At 36.6% G+C, this 23872-nt stretch overlaps 1 protein-coding gene across 4 annotated transcripts in view; it reads left to right on the forward strand.

The window, feature by feature from the left end:
- The window catches only part of ANKIB1 (ankyrin repeat and IBR domain containing 1), an 89703-nt gene that overhangs the window by 41244 nt on the left and 24587 nt on the right, over positions 1–23872 (forward strand). For all 4 annotated transcript variants that reach the window (XM_069006803.1, XM_069006807.1, XM_069006806.1 and 1 more), the window contains exons 3-6: positions 4310–4610; positions 10728–10910; positions 18647–18764; positions 22044–22252. In XM_069006803.1, the coding sequence (XP_068862904.1) occupies positions 4310–4610; positions 10728–10910; positions 18647–18764; positions 22044–22252 (811 nt within the window). The remainder of the gene's footprint in view (positions 1–4309; positions 4611–10727; positions 10911–18646; positions 18765–22043; positions 22253–23872) is intronic.

Consider the following 23872-nt stretch of genomic DNA (forward strand, 5'->3'; position numbering starts at 1 on the left):
CAGAAAAATTCTGTTTAGGAAAAATACAGGATTGGAGGCCAGAGTGGAATACTCAGTGTAAGGGACCTTGAAATGTCTGTGAAGATTTCAAATTTCAGAAGAAAGATTTAACTTTTACAGACTTCCATCAGCAGTGGAGACAGTAGCACTGACAGCCTCTCAGATGCTTCTTTTGCTCTTAAACCAAATTATCACTGGTGTAACCTCACTCCTTACTACAGCAGGATATTTCTAGTGTTTATGGAAATTCTGGTAGTGTTAGTAACAGTTGTTAGGCAAGGGGTCAATTGAATTAAGGTTTACAAAAAATCAGTATAATAGCCTGTGGTTTTTCTTTCATAAATGGTTAGTGACCTGTCAGCTTATTCGTTGGTTTAGAATAGGAATAGTCATTCTCTCCTGTCCAGGGTTTTACTGCATGCAGGAGATTCCTGGGCTGTAAGAAACATTTAAGAATCTTAGTGAAACAGAGAAAAAACTTTTAAGTACTAAAAAATAACTTTCTAGCACTGTATAAGGGATAAAAATACCAATAATTATATTTACTAGATGTGGCTTTCAACATCAGGTAAAACACAATACTCTTCACAAAATTATTTCAAACAGTCATGTTTGTTAAAAAGATTTCTTCAAGTGCTTACTAGTACACTGGTTGTTTTCTTATAGTGTATTTGGGAGAACAGTACTTTCTGGTTAGTGAAATAATCATAGTTATTCAAGGTTTTATGCATCGGTATTAGCCTACTGTGTTAAAAGATGAATGATGCAGTAATTGTATGAATTAATTCATTGCAAATGAGTTTTAAATTACTGGGTAACATGGCTTGGCTTTTCTGTATTTTGTTGTAACTCATGGCTTACCCATACTTCTCTTAAGGCTCTTAAATACTTCTGTTAATGCTCATACTTCTCTTAAAGCTATGGGCTTTAGGTTTATGCCTGCACTGGAGTTTGCAGTATAGCTTTCTTTAGCAAGCTGTACTTACAAGGGCTGTCTAACCCAAGAAGTAGATGGGATGTTGTGAAAGGGAATCCTGTGCAGTTCACCCTGTTGTTGAAGCTCATCTTTTTCTAGTGCCTTACTTGCCTTGCTTAAAGCAACAGTGCCATTTTCCGTGTACTTTATCCAGTATACGTAAGTGCTTTGCTTTCAAAAATTGTTACTTTCACTGTCTTTGAGCATATTCAGACATGCTTTAGCCTCCAGCTGTCAGAACTACTTTTATCATTTCATTTTACACCCGTTTTTTATTTTGGTTTTATTTTTCCACACATGGGTACATTTTTGTATGATTTTTTATGCATACATATGTAGCATAGAATCACAGAATGGTATGGGTTGGAAGAGACCTTAAAGATCATCTAGTTCCAACAATGTGTATCTATATATAGCTAAAATATATATAGCATTTGTTTAGAGAGAGTAAAAAACTGTAAATATGGTGGTTTTCATGCCCCAAACATTAACGATTTTATTAAAACCTGAAGAAATAGTTGTGTTGTTAGTTTCCCAAAGTGAGGATGTGTCCCAGTTGTTTATTATTCAAGTTCCCAGCCTTGTGATCTTGACTTTCTTGCTGCTTTTCTGCAAATACAGATAGTAGTAGGTGTGAATGTTACAGCCCTTTCCTTTTTGTCACTTCTTCAACACTTTTATGATGCTTTTGTCACCTCAAGTTTGGATTCTGCAAAGCGCTACAGATTGAAGCAAAATCTGGAAGCTGCAACTAGAGTAAAGTCTGTCTGCCTTGTGGTTAAGTGATACTTCCCATAGGCAATGCATATTTTCACTCTATCAGTACATTTCCAAGCAAAATTTAGCTTCTTATACCTCTGAAGTTGTGAGCCAAATTGCAGGGATCTACAGCACTGCTCTGTGGAAGTCTTATGCACCAAATACCACTGTTAAAAATGAAACCCTGTTGAGTAATGAATTTGTGGATGTAAAATGTATTAATTTTCCCTTTTTTGGATGCTAGTCATCTCTAAGTCATGGGTTCAGTTGGCGTTTCCAGGATTGGCTTGACTTCCCCTTATGGTGAAGAGCTGATCACATCCAAGTGCCTCTATAGAATCTGTGTTGTTGTCCCCATCTTTTTCTCTCTCTCCTTCCCATTTCCCTCTTTCTGTCTCGACTTACCCACCTTCCTTCCCCTCCTTTCTTTCTGTCTCAAGTTTCATACTACATAAAGCTAATTCAAACAAGCAAATTCACTTTGGATAGTGTTTGATACTGGTTAGTCTTACCATTTCATGTAATTGGCCCTGAAGCACTCTGCCTGTGTAGCTAAATCCCTTCCCTCTGAGAACAAACAAAAAACTTCAAGCAAACAAAATATGCTGTCACTTTTTTTTTGACAAGATCTTTAATCTCAAGTTTGGCAAATTCATATTGCCTAACAAATGAATCTATCATGTCAGCTATCATGAAATGAAAGAGAGATTTCTCTAAGGAACAGTTTTGCTGCCAAAATAGGGCAACATAGAGGAGACTGTTTTATGTTTGTTGCTACCTATTTAAAAGAATGGTGTTTTAATAATAAGCTTTATTTTAAATTCAAACCACTCCAATTTTCAGGAGAAAGAAGGGACAGAAATCAGACTGACCGAACAGCTATCAAGACATTCTTCCATTGCATGACCAGATCATCTGTGCCTAGTTTTTTCTACTGAAATACTTGTCCAGACTATTTTCAATAACATCTGAAAGGGAAATTCCCATTCACCCTGTACAGCCTCTTCCTTTATTAATAAAAATAGTTTCAGGATTATTCTTTGTCCTGAACAAAGCATGGGTGAACTCAGAGAAAGGTGGGATGTATTCAGGGACAACTGAAAGAGGAGATGGCATTTAGATTTTTAACTATAGCATAAGGCAATAAATGAGGTAAAGAACTTTTTTTTTTTGTCAAATTTGATAAGTTTGTCAGGTTCTTCTCACCACTGTTCACCAAGAGCAATATTATCTGATTTTGTATGCAGGCAGCACCTGCTTTCAGGTGGCTAAACCGCCTGAAAATGATTGAAAATGGTTTTCATTAGTCTTATGGGTGTGGTCAGGGTGGGTGGAACCTAGTCCCCTGCACTAATTTAGTGGAGATTCCAGAATAACTGGTTTTTTTCATATTTGCAAACTCGAGTCAGGGAACAGCCTGGAGAGGAGATATACAGTGACTTGTGTAGCCTTTATATGTGAGGGGGTTTATTGGAACAGAGCAGGCATTTCTGCAGTGACTTCTTGAATGTATGTGCCATGCTTCAGATTTAGCCTGGTATTACCTTTCTGGGAACCTGAGGGAACAATACCTGTTCTTCCTCCCTTCACACGGAGTTCTTTCAGCGTTGCTGTCTCTCTGACCCCAGTCCTTCAAAGAGGTGATCTTTCCTCTCTGCCAGTGCCTATCATTTACTCTCCCTTAAGAAAAAAAAAAATTATTTTAGTATACCTCGAAAGGCTAAAGCAAGTTCAGATTCACAGAGCTTGTATGATTTTTCTTCCATTTCAGATCTGGATTGTAACTTCTATAAATCCTTGCTGGAAAGAAGCAGCAGGGAGCTGTATTGTCTCAGGTGCTGTTAGGATTCAGAGCTGTGATTCTAAGAATCAGCCTGTTGTTTCCCTTTCATTCCTAAGGTGATCCTTTTTTTTTGGGTAATAGTTTATTGTTGACTTTGAACTGCCTCTAAAACATTCAAGAGAACACTTAAATTCTTGCCTGCTTCTGTCACCTGTATAGGGGAGAGTTTGCATTATGTTGCACTTCCATATATTCTAGAGTGAAAAAGTCAATAGTCGTTACTCAATGTGTGCAGTGCTGGCAAGAAAAGTATTTATAGTATTTTAAGAAGTAGTAAGTGCTACATCATCATCTGACTAAAGATACAGAAAAGGAGAATGAATTTTTAAGAAATTACTCTGTCAGTATCTATTTGCAAACTACCAAATGCTGTGTGTTATTCAGGACAGAGCAGAAGAAATGAAGTACCTATTTTATCAATCTTGTGACTTAATAACATTTATCATAATGTAACACAGAATTGTAGAATAAACTTTCTCATACACTGATAAAGTAATTGTATATGGTACTTAGTGATATTTCAATAATTCATCCAGATCTTGGCTCAGCTCCTAAGAGGAATGGAGGAGAGCTGTCCAATCGTAATTCTCTGTTGAAGAACATTTGTCACTAACACAGCTAATCAAAATCTTTGCAAAAAGGAGACCTGTCATAATACACACTTCCCACTTCAAGGAAATGAATGGAATTGTGTGCTAATTATTTTTCTTCTATTTTTTCCCCCACTGCAGAACTTTCCTTTTTGTTAGAGATGGTAACCCAAATAAACGGAATGTGCACAATGAGACATCTATGCACTTGCTGTGTATGGGACCTCAGATCATGATCTCAGAAGGAGCTCTTCATCCTCGCCTGACACGACCCTCAGAAGACGACTGCAGAAGAGCAGATTGTCTGCAAATGATCCTGAAGTGGAAGGGAGCAAAGCTGGATGAAGGACAATATGAACGAGCAGCCATTGATGCTGTCGATAACAAAAAAAATACGCCTTTGCACTATGCTGCTGCCTCAGGGATGAAAACCTGTGTCGAGGTAAAAGTTGATATATAATTATAAGTTTATGTATATTGTTATGAGTAACTGACATGCACAATGTTTCACAAGGCTATTTTTTGTGGGGAAGGGAATCTGGTATGGTATATTGAATTAACTTTTTATTTTTCATTAATTGGAAAAATTGCAAACATAAACAGCCCAAAACACACTGTAGAGAAAAATGAAAGAAATGGATTACATGGTACATTAACTCTATGACAATAACTCCTCAACATGAAGAAGACTCATGTAAACATATAAAAATTGGAATTAATTACAAGACTGTAACAATGGAGAAAAAGCTTTAAAGGTAGGCATAGGCATCCTGTACATGTAAAGTGAAGTGAAATAACTACCTGAGAGAAAATTAGAGCTCTTTTTATTTTGCTCTGCAGCTGAGACTTGAAATGTTGTCCATGTTTCAAGAACAGATTTGATGTCTTTAATTTACAGTGTCCAGCTTTTTTAATGTTTGTGAAAGTAGTGGTTAATGATGAAGAATTTGGAATGACTTTTGAAGGTCTTACATAAGATTTATTTTTAAACTATATCAAGTAATGAGAACGAGTATTTAATTGTGCTGGTAATTTAACATAAAGAACACAAGAACAGACATCTAGCATTTTTGAAAACAGCTAACATCTTCATAAGTCTGTCTATCTTAATGTCAAGATTTTTATTTGCAATTGTAACAATTAATTCAGAGTTCAGCATTTATATGTGAAATTTACATTCTTTTTCTTCTGTTTATAATTTCGTGTTTATTCAGACTACGCTCAGTAACTTAGTATCATCAGCAAAGTTTATCACCTCTTTATTCACCTTCTCTTCTAGATAACAACTTCGTATCTTAAACAGTCAGGTCCCAGAACCTCTGGGATTTCACTGGTGACCTCTCTCTGCAGTAAAAACTGATAATCTTTTCTGATGTTCTCTGGAGCTGTTTTCAGTATTGGTGTTACTTTTACTGTCTTCTAATTTTGTGACAGATTTAATCAGTAAGCTGCATATTATAACAAATAGTTCAGAAGTTTCATATTTGAGTTTCATTAGGACTCATGAATATAAGTACCATCTGATGCTGGGTATTTATATTAGTATTTGGTCTACAGATTTTTCTAGAACCTCTTGTGCCAAGACTTCAATTTGAAAGACTTTCTTTTGTGTCCTTCATAGAGTATGCGTAGTACATCCACAGAGAATCTGGGCTCCAACAGTTCATACCAGTTTTCTGCTATATGTTATATGAGATTGCTTTTACAGTTTGTCCAGCAACCAACTTCACAAAAACATTGAACAATTTACTGTATGATGTTTCTAAATTATTTATTTTGAGTTGTTATGCACTTGATATACTGCTCAAAAAACTGTCAGCCTTCTTTATTGTGATTTTGCATTTACCTTTCCCAGACTTTGTTCTTTACATATTCTTCCTCTCTAGACGGCTTCAGCTTCTTATTTTCCATACGATTCTGTCCTGTTTGTCTCTCTTCACAGATTCTTCTGATTTTTTCCCACACTTACTTAGTACCACTTTTTGAAAGTAGACAGTGGATTTCTTGTCTTTTTCTTCTGCAAGTTTAATGAATCTTTGGGAATTGTTAATGAGCGGCTCTTTGATGGGAACATTTTGAATTAGGTCTTGCAGACTACTCTGGACAGTCAGGAGCTACTTCTCCTCTGATGTGTTTGCTGACTGTTTTGTCTATTATCCAGTCACCTATGTAGTCTGAAATTTTAATTTAGGAGTCATTTATTAGCTTACATATTTCCTAAATATACTTGGGAGATGCAGGGACAGAAGTTCCCTTTATTTTTGTGATTTCTTTCTTGCAGCATTTCTATTCTTAGTAGCCATGTTACCTTTATTGTTACAGTTTTAGTCAGGTCATCACCAAAGCTTTTTGTTTGTTTGTTTGTTTAATTCCAGAATTGTATTTCACTAGTATTAGTTGATAGAGTTGGTTTGTTTATTTATCAGTTTGGTTGGGGTTTATTAGAAAAGGTGCGTAGCATCACCTTTCCAATACTGTGAACTTCTCTATGATTCTCGCATTATGTTTGCTGGTTGTATTCTGTCGAGTTTTCAGATATTGTCTGAGAATTCTCATTTAGTTTGTCGATTCCCCAGCCTCAGCGGTGCCCCCCTTGAACTGAATATTCTTCTTTACCTTCAGTTTTTTCATTAGTTCTTTCTGTCGAAGTTCAGATAGTGTCTTTTTATTTCCAGTATCCAACACTTCTTTCATTCTGTTAGTATACAGATCATCCTTAGTTTTTTGAGCTTCTAACAAATGAAAACCCATCTTCCTGATGCCATTTTCTATGCTATTATTTAAGCCTCTGCCTCTCTGGTTCCCTGCTCAGTACTGAAAGGAGTTAAGAGGATGCTGCTGTTAGGTGCTGATATTTACCCTCCAGTAACACAGCCTGAATCTTGCCCCAATACCTTCTCTTTTCTCTGCCCCATGTTGTTACAGCTCCTCAAGCTCCACACCAGCAGTTTGTCTTCAACACATCCTTAGAAATTATTTATATACTTCCTGATTTTCACCAGGGAGGCAAGTCACCATGCAGTCTTCGCTAGCTGAAGTACATTCAGACCCTGCTAACTATATACATGTAACTGAATGACATATAGGTGTTGTCTGGCTCATTGTTTCATCCAAAATAAATCATGGTTATAAGATTGATTTAGAGCCTCTTGTGATGTGATTTGTTTGTAAACAAATATCAGGCTATCTCCTAGGTCTGTGTTACTACTGCTTTTATTTTGATTGTCAAGTTTTTATTCTTTCAGATTTAGTAAAGAAGCTAATTGCAAAGGACTAGCTCTTGTTCTCTTGTTTTAGTGCCACTTATCTGGTCCAGCTTCCTGATAAGTTCTGACTATAGACATTTCACTCAAAGGTGTTTTATCTATCCTTCCTCAAGATGATAGATACATTTGCTTTTAAACATATTTTTATTTACATTATTATACAACAGAGGACAAATGTGCATGCCATATGAGAAAATAGGAGATATCAGCAATTAGCATTTAATGACCTCTGAACAAAGTTGGTGAAAAACACTCACATAAAATGATTTGACATAAGAAAGGTTGTTTCTGGTAGTGAAATGGTAAACAGAAGAAAATTTTAGCAACGAGTTTCCAATATATTTCAGTATCTGGTATTTAGAAACTTAGCCTTCAGATTTACAAGGGATTTGAGCAAGGAGTCTTTTGCATGTTTCTGCCTTCATGTCCCTAAATGGGGCTATTCAGTGGTATTAGAGATAGACACAACAGTTCAGAAGTTTCAATTTCAAGAGCATTAAGCAAATGGGCTCATGCAGTAAGATCCAGGCAGACTGTAATGTCAGAAAGAATCACAGCTGCTGCAGAGTGAATTGTGGTTCTGGGCTGCAGCTTTTAACTGCAGACTGTAAAATCAATTCCTTTTAAACCCATCATTAAAGTTCATGGTTTGTGCTTCTTTACAAATTATCATTCTATTTCTCAGTGTCTGTAATGTGATTCATTAGATAAATCCAGTTACTAGACTGCTAGCTCCCCATTTAATTATATAAACTGGGTTATGTTATCTTGACAATAGGCACTGTAATTGACTAAACCATTTCTGATTCTAATTTGCTTTCAGTTTGTCTTTGAAGAAGAATTTAGTCTGATCCACGTGGATTGCTATTTGCCAGAGTTATGAAGTCTTAACTAGTCATGGTTTCTGCATTAGAAACATAATGTACACCCCCAAGTTTAAACTTCTTTATGTGCCCTACCTTGGGGGTAGAGGACCTTGGATCTGCGATATACTAAGTCCTCCAGTCTGTGGTCTGTAGTCCTTCTAACTCCTTCAACAGGAACAGGTTTATGAACAGGAGCACTACATGCCTTCACCAAGCCTGAAACAGAGATCAGTGAAGGAATTTAACAATTATCTCTTTGTTCCTGGAAGTATTTGAGAATTAAAATTCTTAACAAAACAAAGAGATAAAAAACTGAACTGCCTAATCCTCAAGTTGTCTTCCCTCTCTCCAGTAAACTGAAGGTCACTTAGAACCCCAGGAGAGCTTTTTGCCCATTTTTTTCGGTGGTTACTCTCACTTCAGAGCAGCATTCCTCTTTCATTGTCTCCTTCGCTTTCCAGCACTTTTCAGGAAAACCCCAGTTCTATATCTTTGCTTATCCCTGCCCCACCCAAATAAGAGAAGGAAACCCCAAATATAGATCCTTGTGGGTGAAGCACCTACTAGCTGACTAGTTCAGAGTTGGCAGTCAAATATGCAGTCTTGATACTGCTCCATTCACATGTGTTAGATTTCTCTGAGCAAAACAGCTGTGTGGAACCCATTGCTAAAGATAGTTTGGGCAAAATTAATGTTCTTATCTCAAACTATTGAATAGACAATAATAACTTACATGCTGAATAGATTTGATTTCATCCAGATACATTCCACACTATCACAGTATATTTGGCATATTAAATGGTATTTTTACAATTGTTTAAATTGCTAATATGATTGTTTTGATTATTAATCTCAATTAATCAAGCAACATAAGACTTTAACAGTGCTTCTAGAGAAATATGGGATCATTATTAAAAACTTTTTTGCTTTACATATTCCTCATCTTGCAGATTACATTTTGAGCTGCATAAGTCTATGGAATGTTCTTTCAAATATATATATATATATATATATTTTTTTTTTTTTTCCCCTCAGAAGAGGTCTTAGTTGCCTCAGTAAAATTTCTCTTAGAGGTTAAAATGAATAGACAAAATATGATACTCAAGTTAACAAAGTTTTGGCAATGTTAAGTTTAGATAGAACAAAGGTTAACTGTTGGCTGTGTATCTTGGTAGTTGTCCCAATATTACCTGTATTTCTGTCTGATACTCTGCTATGAAGATCAAATATTTAATGACACTAATATCTTCTCAACTAAATCTTGTCGTTGCACTGGTCTGCAGTATTTTTGGGTTTGCATTTCTTTTTATTTTGGAGGATGTGGGAAAGGTTTCCCAATCTACAAGAATGAATCCGGGTTTGTAAAAGACATTCTGTATTCTGCAGTGACAGGTGAAGGAAATTTTTTCTTCTACTGAAGAAAAAATTAAGGAGTGTCTGGTCATGATCTAAAAGGCTTATGTGAAGAACAGATAACTTTGGAGAAATTTGGGGTTTTTTAGAAGTATAAAAATTAGAACCTGTGTTTTAAAATCCCCTGGATAGTGCTGTTACAGACATCATGATCTTAACTTGAAGGCGAGATAATGTTTATAGACTTTATTTAGAAACGAGATGAATCATTTTAGTAATGATATAAAGGTGTCATCATAAATCAACAGAATGGTCCACTTGGGCCTTTAAAATCTGTGGCATATGCTGTCCTTGCTTATATCAGGTCAGTTTATAGCAGAAGAACAAGTTAGCAAGTTAAGCAGAGCAGCACAAGGGTTTAGTAGTTAGAGACTGCCTTTGGGGAGGGAGGTTACTGGCAAGAGAAGGGGTTGGTGAAATGGCACCATACTGGACTGTATGAGAATTACTAGAATTAACATTATTTCATTTCACTTTTTTCATGTCCTCAAAAACAAAGTAAAGCTGCCAGTAGTGTTTGTGCTCCCTGTGAATTGGTATCATCTCATCTCTCCTACTCAAGGAATCTCCTATTTTCTGTCAGCACAAGTATACAAATGGTGGAGTTGTACTCATGTAGAAAGAATTTTTAAAGGTGTTTCTAGCTCTATCTTGACACATGCTTGAGGGCCTCAGGCCCCTCATTTTCTGTGGGGCATTGACCATATCAGTAAAGCAGAATTTTAATCTTTAAAACCTAACTTTGTGCAGCATTGCCTTGTAACATATTTCTTAGATTTTGTGGTTCTTTGGAATTACTGTGGATATAGCTATAATTATGCATGAAAGTAAGCAGTAATTTATTTAATAACAATAGAGAATCTTTGTTTTCTAGAGATTATTATTATTACTGTATGTTTCTCTGTTTTTCTTGTTCATATTTTTTTGTTGTCTTCTTAACTAATGTGCCTTTTCTTTATGGTGTTATTAGAGTTGCTAATTAATAGCTGCTTACTTTGCTGTTTTACTTTTCAGCTTCTAGTAAAACATGGTGGAGATCTGTTTGCAGAAAATGAAAATAAAGATACCCCATGTGACTGTGCAGAGAAACAGCACCACAAAGAGCTGGCTCTTAACCTGGAATCTCGAATGGTATTTTCACGTGATCCTGAAGCTGAAAGCATTGAAGCTGAGTATGCTGCTTTAGACAAAAAAGAGGTCAGAGGATACTTTAAATCTGAAGTATTTTACACATTATTTGTAGCAGTTACATTGTGACAAACGTCTGCAAAGTATTTCAGTAGGTACTCTTACTTTGTATTTGTAAAACAATTCAAGCACAGCTCTTTATAATTTTCAAGTTAAGCTCTGAGAACATAACAAATACATTGCTAAAATTAAACAGAAATTTTATCCATATCTTAATTACGTGGACTGTCTTGCAGGCTGTGAGGCTGGAGGAGATACAGCAAGGTCAGTGAGCTGGGAAACAGTTTCTCTAAACCAAACTTTAATTTTAAAATACTCAATGACACTAACATCTTTATTTAATTTAAACCAAATTTTAATTATTTTTTTATTTTGATGCCTTTTTGTCTCAAAAATTAGGACAAAAGAAATTCTGAAATGGAGCAAATCTGTGGAATAGAGTAGGGAAACTGTTTTGGTGGATCTTCCTGGACTGAGACTGGGTTGAATGTTACAAAAAACACTAAAACTGACTAGTGCAGGACTTCAAAATAGTGAATTTACTTTCTTGTTTTATAACATGATGCCTGAAGCTACTGCATACCAGAGTTTGTATGAAAAACAGGTAATAACAAGTGGTGTTATTTCCAAGTAAATTTTTGAAACAGAGAGACAATTCACTAACAAAAAATTTGCTTGAGTTCTGTTATGCCTTACAGACAACTGTGATTCCATAAGGATAATTTGACCAAAAAGATTCTGAGTACAAGTTCCTTCCCTATCCATAATCAGATTTTAGTTAAGTAAAATTCTAAATAAGAATACTGTAGTGGTTTGGTCCAAAATACTCATTACTATTTACCTTCTGTGAGATAAGAATTAGGAGAAACACAGAGCAGGCACCAAACTTGAAAGAATATAAAGAAGTTTATTAACAGACCTAAAAGGAGAAAAAAAAAATCATACCACACCTTCAGAACACTTCTCCTCCCCCTCCCCCCTTTCTCCCTTCTCCCACTGACAATGTAGAAAGACAACCCTTGAGATGTTCAGTCTGTTTACCACTTCCATAATAACCTTGTTCAGTCCATTTAGGAAAAGGAGTCTCTCTTGCCCATGCTATGGAGAAATTATCACAACGAGACAGCCGCCCGGGTTGGTTCTCTGCTCGCATGTGAGTCCCTTCCCACGACTTGCAGCTTTTCCCACAACTGCTTTCGAGGGTCCACTCTTGAATTAGTGGGGTAAAATTTAAGGTTGAGCTGTTCAGAAACAAAAGTTCTCTTCACCCATCTCTGGGAGCATTTCATCTCTAAGAACAGAGGCCCTCCCCCTTCCCTGGGAGCAAAGAGTCCTCCTCATCTTCATCTCTAGGACTATCTCTGGGAGCATCTCTAGGAACTGAGGTTTTCTCCTTTCCCATTTGGAGCAAAAGTCCTCATTGCTTCCATCTCTCCCTGTTCAAACTTCTCATGAAATTACAGCTGCTTCAGCATCTGCCTATCTCAGCGCAGGTGCTTTTGCTCACAAGTTGAACACTCCACCCCCCATGCCTTCATGAAATTCCAATGGGTACTCTGATACATCATAGCTTTACAACAGAATTTCAGCTTTAAGCACCTCCTCTTTCTTCTCAGGTTTTCAGCTCTTCACAGCACTAAAAGGGTTAATCTCACCTAGGCCTTGCAGCTGGAATTTTGCTTATCGCTGTTGCTCACATGATCTCTGCCGGACAGCGGTGCAGCTTCAGCTGAATCTTGGCTGCACTGGAGGGGGGGGAGCTGAGCCGCTCCGGCTGCCCACAGCAGGGCTGTGGGGGGGTTCCACGGGTGGAACAGGGCCCATCGGCTCCAGGATGGCCTGGCCTGAGCAGGGCCTGGCTGGGCCCGCTGGCCCCCACATGGGGCCCGCAGCCACCTGTCCCAGCACCGGAAACGAGACAGAGAGAACCTGCCTCGGGGTTTTCTATTCTTAAGTGTGGATCACAGAGGCGGTCACAATTTTCAGTGGCTTAAAAACTTGTCCATATTCAAACTGGCCAGCTGATAGGTTCTGTTAGGTCGCAGAGGAAGCTGTAAGCACCCCTTTGCAAGAACATCACTTCTGGGACTATGCTTTGCTAACCCATGACAAATACATAGATAAATTATATGATTCAGTGAATAGTACAAATTAATTCTGTTTTAATTAAAGGACAGTAGATTTCTCTATGGTTACTCCCTTCAGAAATAGCATGGCTTGGCCTTTTACTAGCTTAGCCCACTTATGCCCTAATGATGTTTAAAAGAAAATACATGAGTAGGCTTAGTTCACATGAACTGTTTCCATGAAAAATGCCACTCATGGTCACTTTTATTTGTGAGTAAGAAAGTCTTTGTAGTGTTCAATTAATTTTTTGACCATTTTTCTTGGATCAATTAAAATATAAACAGGCTTAATTAGATTGTTTATTCCTAGATGAGAGATTTAGACAGGAGGTTTAATATACTTTGTACATTGAAATAGCAAATGTACTTAACTCATTTTAATTTCTCTGAATATTCCCATGTAGGGGCATACAAACTGTAAGAAGATAGTTTGAAATTATATTTTCCTCTCTTGGCAGAAACACTTTGAAAGGCTGCAGCCGTTTCTTGCCACCATTGCAGTTTACCACTCCTTTAGTTATACAAGTAAAACTATTAGGAAGGTTATGTTTTCAGCTGGATCATGGCAATATTTTAGCTTAAAAGAAGAAAAAGTTTTTAAAAAGTGGTAATATGTGATTTTTTCATGTAAGTTGAATAGTTGTTATCATCATATTTATACCAAGGGTTTGCTGGCATATATACCAGCACCGTTAAGAAGATGGGGAGCTTACAGATATGCATGGGAAAAATCAAGGGCCACTTGAACAGGTTTTTCTGCAAGAGAAGATATTATCTCATGTCTCTTTAAGGTAGATGCTGATCAAAACCAGCTTAAAAACTTGATAGTTAGAACGGACTGTACAGTTGTCCATCTCACATACATCTCACATGTGTTCTAAATGTTCACAAGCCAAAAAATATCAGCCTGGAATTTGGTACACCAATTGATGACCTTGGGGATTTACATAGAGCAATTCTGTCTTCATGTGCTCCCTGCTGGTTTTTCCCTGCTTTCTTTATGACTTCCAGTGGGATAATTTGTCTAACTTCTTATTTATCTCTAAGAGCACAAGTGCTGGCACAAGGGAGGAGCCAAGAGCCAGGAGAAGTTAATTTTTCAATCTTAGCCCTCAGAGTGGCCAAAACCAGTTGAAAAAACAGCCTTAGAAAGACTTGCACTGAGCTGCAATCCAAATGACTGTATGTCCTCATCCTCCAGGTCTGTACACAAATGTCTGGGATGGCAGTGAAAGCTGCCCTTACCACTGGCTATGGTGATGCCTCCATCAAAAGCCCCAGAGCACTGATGCTTCACCAAAATTGCCTCTCAAGGATGATCCTCTACTTTTTTTCTCTATTTTTTTTTTATGTATTAAAAACTAAGGGATGGAGTGTACAAAATGCTTTTTTAGCTTAGTATTCAGCTTGTAATTGTTGCCATTCAACATCCTTCCAAAACAGAAAATATTCATTCATGAATAATTTAAAAACTTTGAACAGTAAGAAATGCATTTTCAAAGGAACTGCTTCTTTTGAATGAAGGTTACAGGAAAAGATAAAACATTTGAAAACCATGAATAGGATTTCTTCCCAGGCAAAATGGCCAAATGGGCTTAACTCCAGTGTTTATGATCTGCACAGTAGTATCTGGAATGATAGTACCCAATACCTCCACTTCCAAACATGCCATGTTTACAGGAGAACACAATCTTTTTTTTTCTTGATTCTTTGCTTTTACTTTGTTGAATAATCTGAAAAAAAACCTTTGTTATATAAAATCTAAATTTATACTTTAAATCTAATTGAAGATACACTGAATAATATGACAGTAAGTGATTGTTCTTAAGCTGCTTTTATAGATTTTGGTTGTTCTTTTGCACAGTCTCTTACATTGCTGTTTACATCATGTTTTTGTAGCATGAGAGCATCTTTGTCTTGGTGATGTACCCCTGGGAGATAACAGGGTCCTTCCTTTCAATCAAATAATGTAATGTTTCAAACTTACATAAGAAACATCTGGGAATGAGCAGTACCTGAGAGTAGATCATCAAGAACAGTTTTGGCTCTCAGTCAGACACAGTGAAATACCTTGTGCAATAGCAAAATATATCATTTCTTCATTCATTTTACATATGTGCCACTGAGTACTGTAAAAATACACTGCTAGTGAGTGTATCACAGATTTACTGAGTGTATAATAATTGGAATGGTTATTTTCAGTTCCTGAATTTATGTCATATAAATATATAAGTAATGCAAATACCATAAGTACAAAGAATTTTCTTAAATTATTAAAAGTTATTTTCTCTACAGATAGAGAATGGTTTATTAAGTGAAAGGAGAGAAGGGGAGTACAGTTAGTTAAGATACATGTACTCTTATGTACATGTAGTGCATATAATTTTACTTGAATGAGTTAAATGGAGTATAAATAATTTTTTAATATATTACTCCATTAACTATAGAACTCCATCCACCCATAAAGAAGGATGTTTTCATGGAGTGTTTTGACACCATTTAATTATATAGTCATCACTGTAGCAAAGAGGTACTTTGCCCCTGTCTATTTTAATGGTGCTTTAAAAGAGAAGAAAGTAATAATAGTTTGAAATGAACTGTTAAAATAATCAGCTTACATACTGAAAGTACTTTCAGGAGAAAAAAAATGTATAATTTGGGATATCTAAATGTTAGTAGTAAAATTTTGAGAAGAAAATTTCAAAGAAGGGCTCTTGAGAATACAGAAATGTTGGAATCTGTAGTGAGAAGCTCAGCAATGCATTAAAGTAGTAACTCTAACAGTATATTTCAAAATCATTATCTAGTTAAATTATGCCAGTATTGATCAATGTCTTTTTCACAGTAAATATCAATAAAGAACTCCTCCATAAATGACCATTAAAGGAGGTCTCTGAGCATCATAAGCTGTAATCAAAATCCTTTACAGCACATGGCATTGCAGAGATAAGTCATCAGTGTTTGAAGTAGTTAAAAACAAACCTCTGTGATATTATATAAAGAATGTACACCCTCATAACTAAAGACTGTATCTTCACAAATCTCTACAAGACTGTCTTGTACACATTAACATTTTTAAGGTTCCCATTGTATAAAATCTTCACTCTGGAATTTCCAGATTAAGCTACTTGATAGTGCCAGCCTAAAATTTCTTTTCTTTCATCTTCTTCTGTGGGCTTATACATTATTTTATGAAACAAATGTCTGACATTTCAAACACATTCTTAATAAAGATTTTCCTTATTACTTAAAAAGATAAAATAAGGATTCTTAAAAACTGCAGATCCAAAACTCCCTTGCTAGGTTGTGTGGAATGCTCCAGCTGAGATAATATAGTAGTCTGTTACTCAGAGGGAGATACTTGCCAGTGTTTGACCTGGAACCAATCAATTACATATAATTCTGAACATATCTGCATTTCAGGATAAAATACCAGGTCATAAAATATGCTTATATTTTGCAAGTTTAACAGAAAAGACATTTTTTCTCATGATGTATATGGTCTTCAAAAATTGAGTACTGTTGTGCTGACACAGCTGGTTGTTTTACAATTGCAATTCAAAACGGAGTTCAGATTCAGTCATGACCATTTTGCTTCTATTTTTTTGCTGTACATACAGCACAATTATAATCATTCTGGCACACAGTATCCCTGTTTCTCTGAAATGTTTTTTTAAAATTACCTCTTTTGTAATAAGTTAAGAAGGTCAGTCAAATTCCAGCATGCTATTAATCCAAGTGGCCCAGATTTATTTCAGTGCAAGCCATTAACGTTCAGATTGTCCTTTACTGAGTCATGCATGATCAGCAATGGAAGGACATACAGAAACTGCCTGAACTTGAGCAATCAAGATACAGGTCAGGACACTCATAGGTCATTTCTCTTCTGCTTTGCTTGCTTTCTCAAAAAGAACAAAGACCCAGTTCATATCTGTGGAGCATTACTCTTGCTGATGACAAAGTTTCTAATATCGAGGCGCACCTGTTTATTTCACTGATTATCTAACAGGAGATGTCCTTGTGGGAGTCAGTTATGGTTTTAGATGCATTATGGAGTTTATGATGATGTCTGGAGTACAGGAAGTAAGTTACATTTTTAGAGTAGGTGTCTCAAAAGAACAAAAGCATTTAGAAACCCATGGAATCCATTCTCCCTATCACTTTTGCCTTCTGCTTGTTATCCTCAAAGGGGACAGTAGACTTTTACTTAGATTGTAACCTTTCTAGGACAGAACCAGTCTTTTGCTTTTGGGCTATGTATGTATGCATACATGTGTGTCCTTATAATCTAGCACTGGAGATAGTAAATAATGATGCATAGTCTTAACTGTGGTTATCTGTCACCACTGTTGCTGTGTACTTCTGTCTCCAAATTGCTGAAGACAATTGCCATTTGGTGGCCAGGTTCCTAATTAGTTCTGAGCATGTAGCATTTTATGTCAAATGCTTTAAATATTTTGTTAGCTATCCTTTATATAAATAAAACTAGTGCATGTAAGAATAGTGGTTTTTACATACCCTTTCTGTATCCATTCTCTATGCAGACCCTCCCCCTTGTTTTTTCCTCTTTCTTCCTAGGGGGCAACACTAACAAATACGTTATTTGCTATCATAGTCTTCCTTTCTTTGTTTTAAAAAGGAGTCTGCAAACATATGTGTATCTCTGCTCTTTTGGTTGGAGCAAATTCTGAATCCTAAAATTACTTCTTTTTGTCTTTCTGATTTGGCCATTTTAATTGTAATAAGGGAATGGAGCTCCAGACCAGGAAGGTAGCTGGATAATCTGCTCTCTGTAGGGCTATGAGAGTTGGCCATTGTTTCTCAAAGAGAGTTTTGACATCTTCATGTACAGTATATCCCCAGCCTTGGAGATATCCAGAAGCCATCTGGACATGGTCCTGGGCAGCTGGCTCTAAGTGACCCTGATTGAGGAGGAAGGTTGGGAAAAAATGACATTTGCAGGTCCCTTCCAACCTCAACCCTTCTGTGTTTCTGTGCACATCTAATTGCATGTCTCATGTGTCCTATTCAGGACTGACTTCGCTTCTGAAAGGGTGCCTCAGAGGACTTGTACTGGATTCTACTCACAAACTTCTCACTGTCTAATGTCTCAATGTATCTTCCTCCAGATCAAGTCAGAGTTAGCAGGTCTCAATTAATGTATAAAGTTAGTGTCAGAGAATCTATATGCAATGTATGTTAACCTGTCCTTTCTCTGGCTCTTCTCTAAATCCTTAGTTCAAATCTAGTCATGCACTGTCATAGCTATTCCACAATATCTGAGGCCTAATCACTGAATCGAAGTTCATCTGGATTCTGTGAATATCTAGCTTTTTTTGGGAGAGAGAGAGTGGGTGTTAGGCTAGCTTATAATTTGAAGATGGCTTTTAGATTTTGAAGTTTACAAAAATCATACTATAAATATTACAAAATGACAGTGCTTCCATATAGCTTTGCATGGTCACTGGTGTGCACAGTGAATAAATTTTGTCCCATACTGCCTCACAGTTGAGATCGTGAACAGTAACAGTGCTTTGAATGCTTTCTTTTTAACATTGCATTAGAGATTAACTTGAAAATAGTAGCCATAAATTATCATTCTTCTTCTTCTTCTTAAAGCCATATGAGGGTCTAAGACTTCAAGACCTGCGAAGGCTTAAGGATATGCTGATCGTGGAATCTGCTGACATGCTTCAAGCCCCGCTCTTTACTGCAGAAGCTCTACTTCGGGCACATGGTAATCCCAAACCTTAAAGTCTAAAGAAACTGCTTTCAGCAAATTCAAAACCACAGTTTTATGTTTGTGTTTTATTTCCAAGTGAAAGGGAAGTAGTGGTTAATCAAATAGCAGGAAACAGACCACACAGTACTTCATAAAGAAGTACAGCTTCAGTATGTCAAAAAGCATTGAGGCAGACAGGGAAGCTGATAGGAAAGTGATTCAAACTAGGAATTATAATGAAGACAGTTTAACTTAAGCAGTGTGGAAAAACAGAACTGCCCTATTTTGGTGAGAGACACAGGAGTAAAACTTCCATGGTTTTATATGTCAAAAAAGTCAAATTCATCAAACCTATTTTTGTCAGATGATTGGTTTTCTGCCACTACATATTTGTGTATAAAACCGGATCAATTTTTTTTTTTTTAAAATAAAAGCAGTCTGACCATTGTAATAAGTGGTTGGAAATTGCCTTGGAATTTAAATTAAATGAGTGTATGTCCTTTGAAGGATTTTTTACAGTTACACTTTTAATACAGAGTATGCTTTTCCATTGGCATATCTGTAACTAGTTTATTTTCAATTAAATAAATCTGTACTCTTGTTCAAGTTAAACTGGGGTTGTCAAAAAGGGGATATACTGAATTCAGTGTGTTTGCTCCAGACAAAAGTATCTCTGAAACTCAGTGTAAGCTTTAGGCTTTGATTCAATGATTCAAAACTTATGCTTACTGAAGCATCTGCATTGTTACTTTATGCCAAAGGAACTACTCAGGCAGTTAATGGTTTGCGTGCTCATCACTGTGTTGCTGGATTAAGCTTTCATACCCTATTATTTTTGTGGGCTCCTTGTGAAAATCAGTGAGACAGGGAAAAGTGAAATTGACATTATTTTAAACCCACAGCTTCTGGTACACTTTCATGAGGAGTTGTGGTACCTGAAACTCCTCTCTTTTACATTATTTTGCATAGCTGATATTTGTGTTGCTTTTAACATTGAATTAAGTAAACATGAGCTTGTGCCAGTTTGATTATATTTAAGGCACAGTCCTTGCTTTTTTTTTTTTAATGTTGATTCTTTGCTTAATTCTTATATTGTATTTATAATATGTGCAATATTTGAATGCAGAATAGTCTCATTAAGGCTAAAAATTATAAATACTTGACTGAGTAGGATCCATAACCTGTGCAGATATTTTGAAGAGGAAAATTATGGGAATACTGTTCAAACTCTCAGCTCAGTCTGCAATTAGTTGAAAATCAGTGAGGTTGATGTAAACTGTGGAGAAATGTCTGCCAGCATCTAGCAAGCAGGAATTGAAAGTTGAGAAGAAATCAGTCTGTGTTGGAAAGGTCATTCTACTGATGTTGCCTTAGTGATGTTCTTGGTAACTTAATGCAATTGGCCAGGGCACAGAAAGAAGCACAGACAATTAGAAAGTCATGAGAAAGCCAACTATTCTGCCTGTAGCTGTATTGGTTCAGCTTAGCAAAGGGAATAACTCAGGTATTTACAGATATTTAGACAATTGACATCAAATGACAAATTGTAATGTTTTTGCATTAAATCTTGAAATTCACAGAAGAATAATGTGAAATCTTGACTTAATTCACACAAGGTATGAAAAGCATGTTTTAAATTCTTGGAAAGATCATTCTTATATACTCAGTTTAATACTTTACAGGCATATAATATTTAATCCAGCAGATTTTGCTTTCTTTTGTTGTACAAATATATCAATTTATTGACACAGGTTGACAATTTATTGACAGGTTTTAAGAGTTAAGAGTGTATTTTTCTTTTTTTCTTTTAATTGAGAGACAGAAGTATGTAGAATTAGAGGCAAGATTAAAAAGAAATGCTACGTCATGAAAACAGATAACTTTCCAATTTTTCTACAAGTGTTTTTTCAACATTGTTTCTCTTTTAGTTCATTATACAGCAGTAGATTTCAGGATAAAAAAGAAGCAATTCAACAAATATAACTACCTTGTGTTTTACTAAAATTCATAGGTTAGTAAAGAGAACACAGTGGATCCATTTAGTAACATGTGTTAATTATGAAGAGAAGTAAAACATTTACTAACATTTAATTATAGAATAAAATGTAGTGAGAATATATGAAATTTTCTTTCCACTTAGGTGCGAGTTTTTTTCCCCCCCAGAAACATATCACTTATATGCATAAAGACTCATTAAGTCTCAAATCTTTTTGTAATCCAGTTGGATTTACTTAGTCTTCTTCCTTAATTTCCTGGCTTCATTTAAAAAAAAAAAAAAACAACACAGCAGATAAAATTAAATTCATATTAAACAGTTACTTTTTTCATAGAAAGGAAAATAATGAAAATTCGGTGGTATGGGCTGGTATATTTTCATCTGTCTGTGAAAGTCGGTACAGTTCTGGTTTTTAATTGAGTCTTCTAGCTACTACAATTGCTGTAAATAAATAACAGAAATAATTTTAAGACTGATATTGAAGGGAAAGGAGATGCTTGTGATGCAATTATTTACAAAAATGCATTGCATTATGTATTATCTTGGAATGCGTTCTTGAAAATGTAATGTCTAAGGTTCCATTCAATCACACTTTATCATACTTAGTCATTTTAAAATTTTTTTGTCTAGTGTTTATATATGGGTGGAGTGTTGCAGTGGTTGAATCCACTGCAGGAATGACCAAGAAGCCACAGAGCCCCAAAACAGTGGAGGTCCGCTGGTGGGCAGTGGGCAGAGACCACTAAGACCACCCCCTTTTACCCTTTTTAAGTTCATGTTCTGGATAGTTCTCCATTCCTTGGTACCCCACTGGTTCCCGGGTCCCTTGTTCCACCCCTCGCCTTCCCCACTGCTCACTGTCCTGTCACCCCACGCCCTCTGCACCCCCTGGGCCCCAAAGGATAGGCTCTGATGTTCTGCCCTACCCCGGTGCCGATCCGGATAAAACCCCGGAGCCCTCAGTGTTCTTTGTTCCTGGATCCCTTCGGGCGGGGACCTCAATAAACCCCTCGGAGCTCCACATAAAGGACCCCTCCCGCCTCCCTGGCCCAGCGGCGCGGCAGGAGCTGTCCGGCTCTGTGTGTGTGTGGCTGTGAGTATCCCACACCCCGCTGTGTCAGGGGGTGTCCGAGCGCGTTCGCGCAGCACCCCCGGAGCGGCTCCGCGGGGCGCGATCGGGACGGACGCGACGCTCTTTCCATCCCCCGCCCACCCCCCCCCGCGCATCAGTGGAGTTACAAAATATATTTTAAACATTGTCAGGTACGTAATTTCCTGTACCTCTATATTTCTTTAAGACTGGGACAGGGAGAAGTTACTTGAAGCCTGGATGTGTAACCCAGAGAATTGCTGCCAGCGTTCAGGGGTTCAGATGCCAACGCCCCCTCCAAGCGGATACAATGCGTGGGACACGCTCCCTTCTCCACGCACTCCACGCACTACTCGCTCTTCTGTCACTTCCCCCGATGAAATCAGCCCCTCACCAGGAGACATGGAGACAGCTGTGGTAAATTTATAAATAGATCTTAAACCAGCACGGCAAAAGAGCTGATTTCTAAATACAGTGCACCTGTGTAGACAGGGGAGCTGCCAAAAATACCTTTGTAAAAGTATAAAGTGTTTCTCTTTCCAAAAGGGGTGAACAGAGAATTTGGCACCTTAAACATTCTGTATGATAAAACAGTTGAGCATCTGGCAAATAGAAACCATTCTGTTTTTACTTTGGCTGTCACTCACAAACTCTCATTTTAGACAGCTACAGTCACATCAGTGTATTTGGCTCTTTTGAACTTCTCATCTCATCCTTATCAAGATGTTCACTTTCATTGTATCCATTTCCCCAAATGTACTCAGTTCTGTGAACCCTGCCTTTTGAAAATTTTTTCTTTACAAAACAAAATGGTCTTTGTCTGCATCTTGAAATGTCAACCCACTAGTGTACTGTAAGCTTATAATTACTTTTACTATGTGTGGGCTGCTTCAAGCGGTTTACAAAGCTCTTGCAAATTTGAAATATGAAAGCGCCTTTCATTAAAATCAGTGTTGGCTCTTTTGGAAGACAGAGTTCTCTTTTTAATAATCCACAGCTGCAGCATTATAAAACTTTTGCTCTGTGATCTAAGCATTTTTTTAGAATATTACATGCAGTCCTGCAAATGGGTCATCCCTAAATCTCATATTAAAATTAAGATTTTGCATTCTTGCATAGAAACATTTTATTTCTCTAATTGTAAAATGCTGTAAAAGAAGCTATATAGAAGGTATATTATTATTGTACATTTATTTACATTAGCAGATCATTGTCCATGAATAATTGTCCTAATTAAAATGTTGAACAGAAGATTATATGTCTTCAGTTTTACATTGTGTGTTTTGTTTCTCATTGATGTTCCATAAGCCAGGAGTGCAGCTTTGGATAATGATTGCCATTAGAGATCTAGTGTGTCTAAATCCAAATCCAGAGTTACACATTTAGTATTCCTGTTTCTTTAAGAATCTTACCTGAACTGTCAAATCTCATTTTGCCAGGAAAATAAAAACTAAAAGGAATAGATAAAATAAAACCGCAAGGTATAAAGCTCCTTTACATGTTTCACATTTGCATCCTATTTTATAAACAGTTCTAGTAAATGTTTTTACGTGATGTTTTGAACTCAGGGCTTCATTAAATTCCTTACTTTAAAGACACACTTTAAACAAAATTTACAGCTCTTATTATTTTTAACGCATTGTCAACTTTTAAAATATTTAATTTTGGCAAGACAATAAAGTTAAATGACTGAAGCAACAATACATATCTTCACTGAGTTTTACACCTTAAAGGCCATTTTTTTGTTTGATTTTGTTTTTGCTGTAATATAAGTGCTTTTAAAGTGGCATAGCACAGGCTAACTTTCTGAAAATATCCTGTGTGTGTATAATACCCAGTGCATTGAAAGTTGAAATACATTTTCACGGTGTCTTTGTTTCAATGAAAAGAAAAGTCTTTCTGTATTTCTTGAAGAACATTAATATTTATTTCCACAGATAACCATAAGCAGTGAGTATTTTCTCTTTAACTATTTCAGAGTAAGGGTCTCGGTATTCAGTGTTCTTTTTTCTTTAGTACTTACTTCTGAAAAATTCA

This window comes from Aphelocoma coerulescens, chromosome 2, assembly GCF_041296385.1.
Source record: "Aphelocoma coerulescens isolate FSJ_1873_10779 chromosome 2, UR_Acoe_1.0, whole genome shotgun sequence".
NCBI classification, from domain to species: domain Eukaryota; kingdom Metazoa; phylum Chordata; class Aves; order Passeriformes; family Corvidae; genus Aphelocoma; species Aphelocoma coerulescens.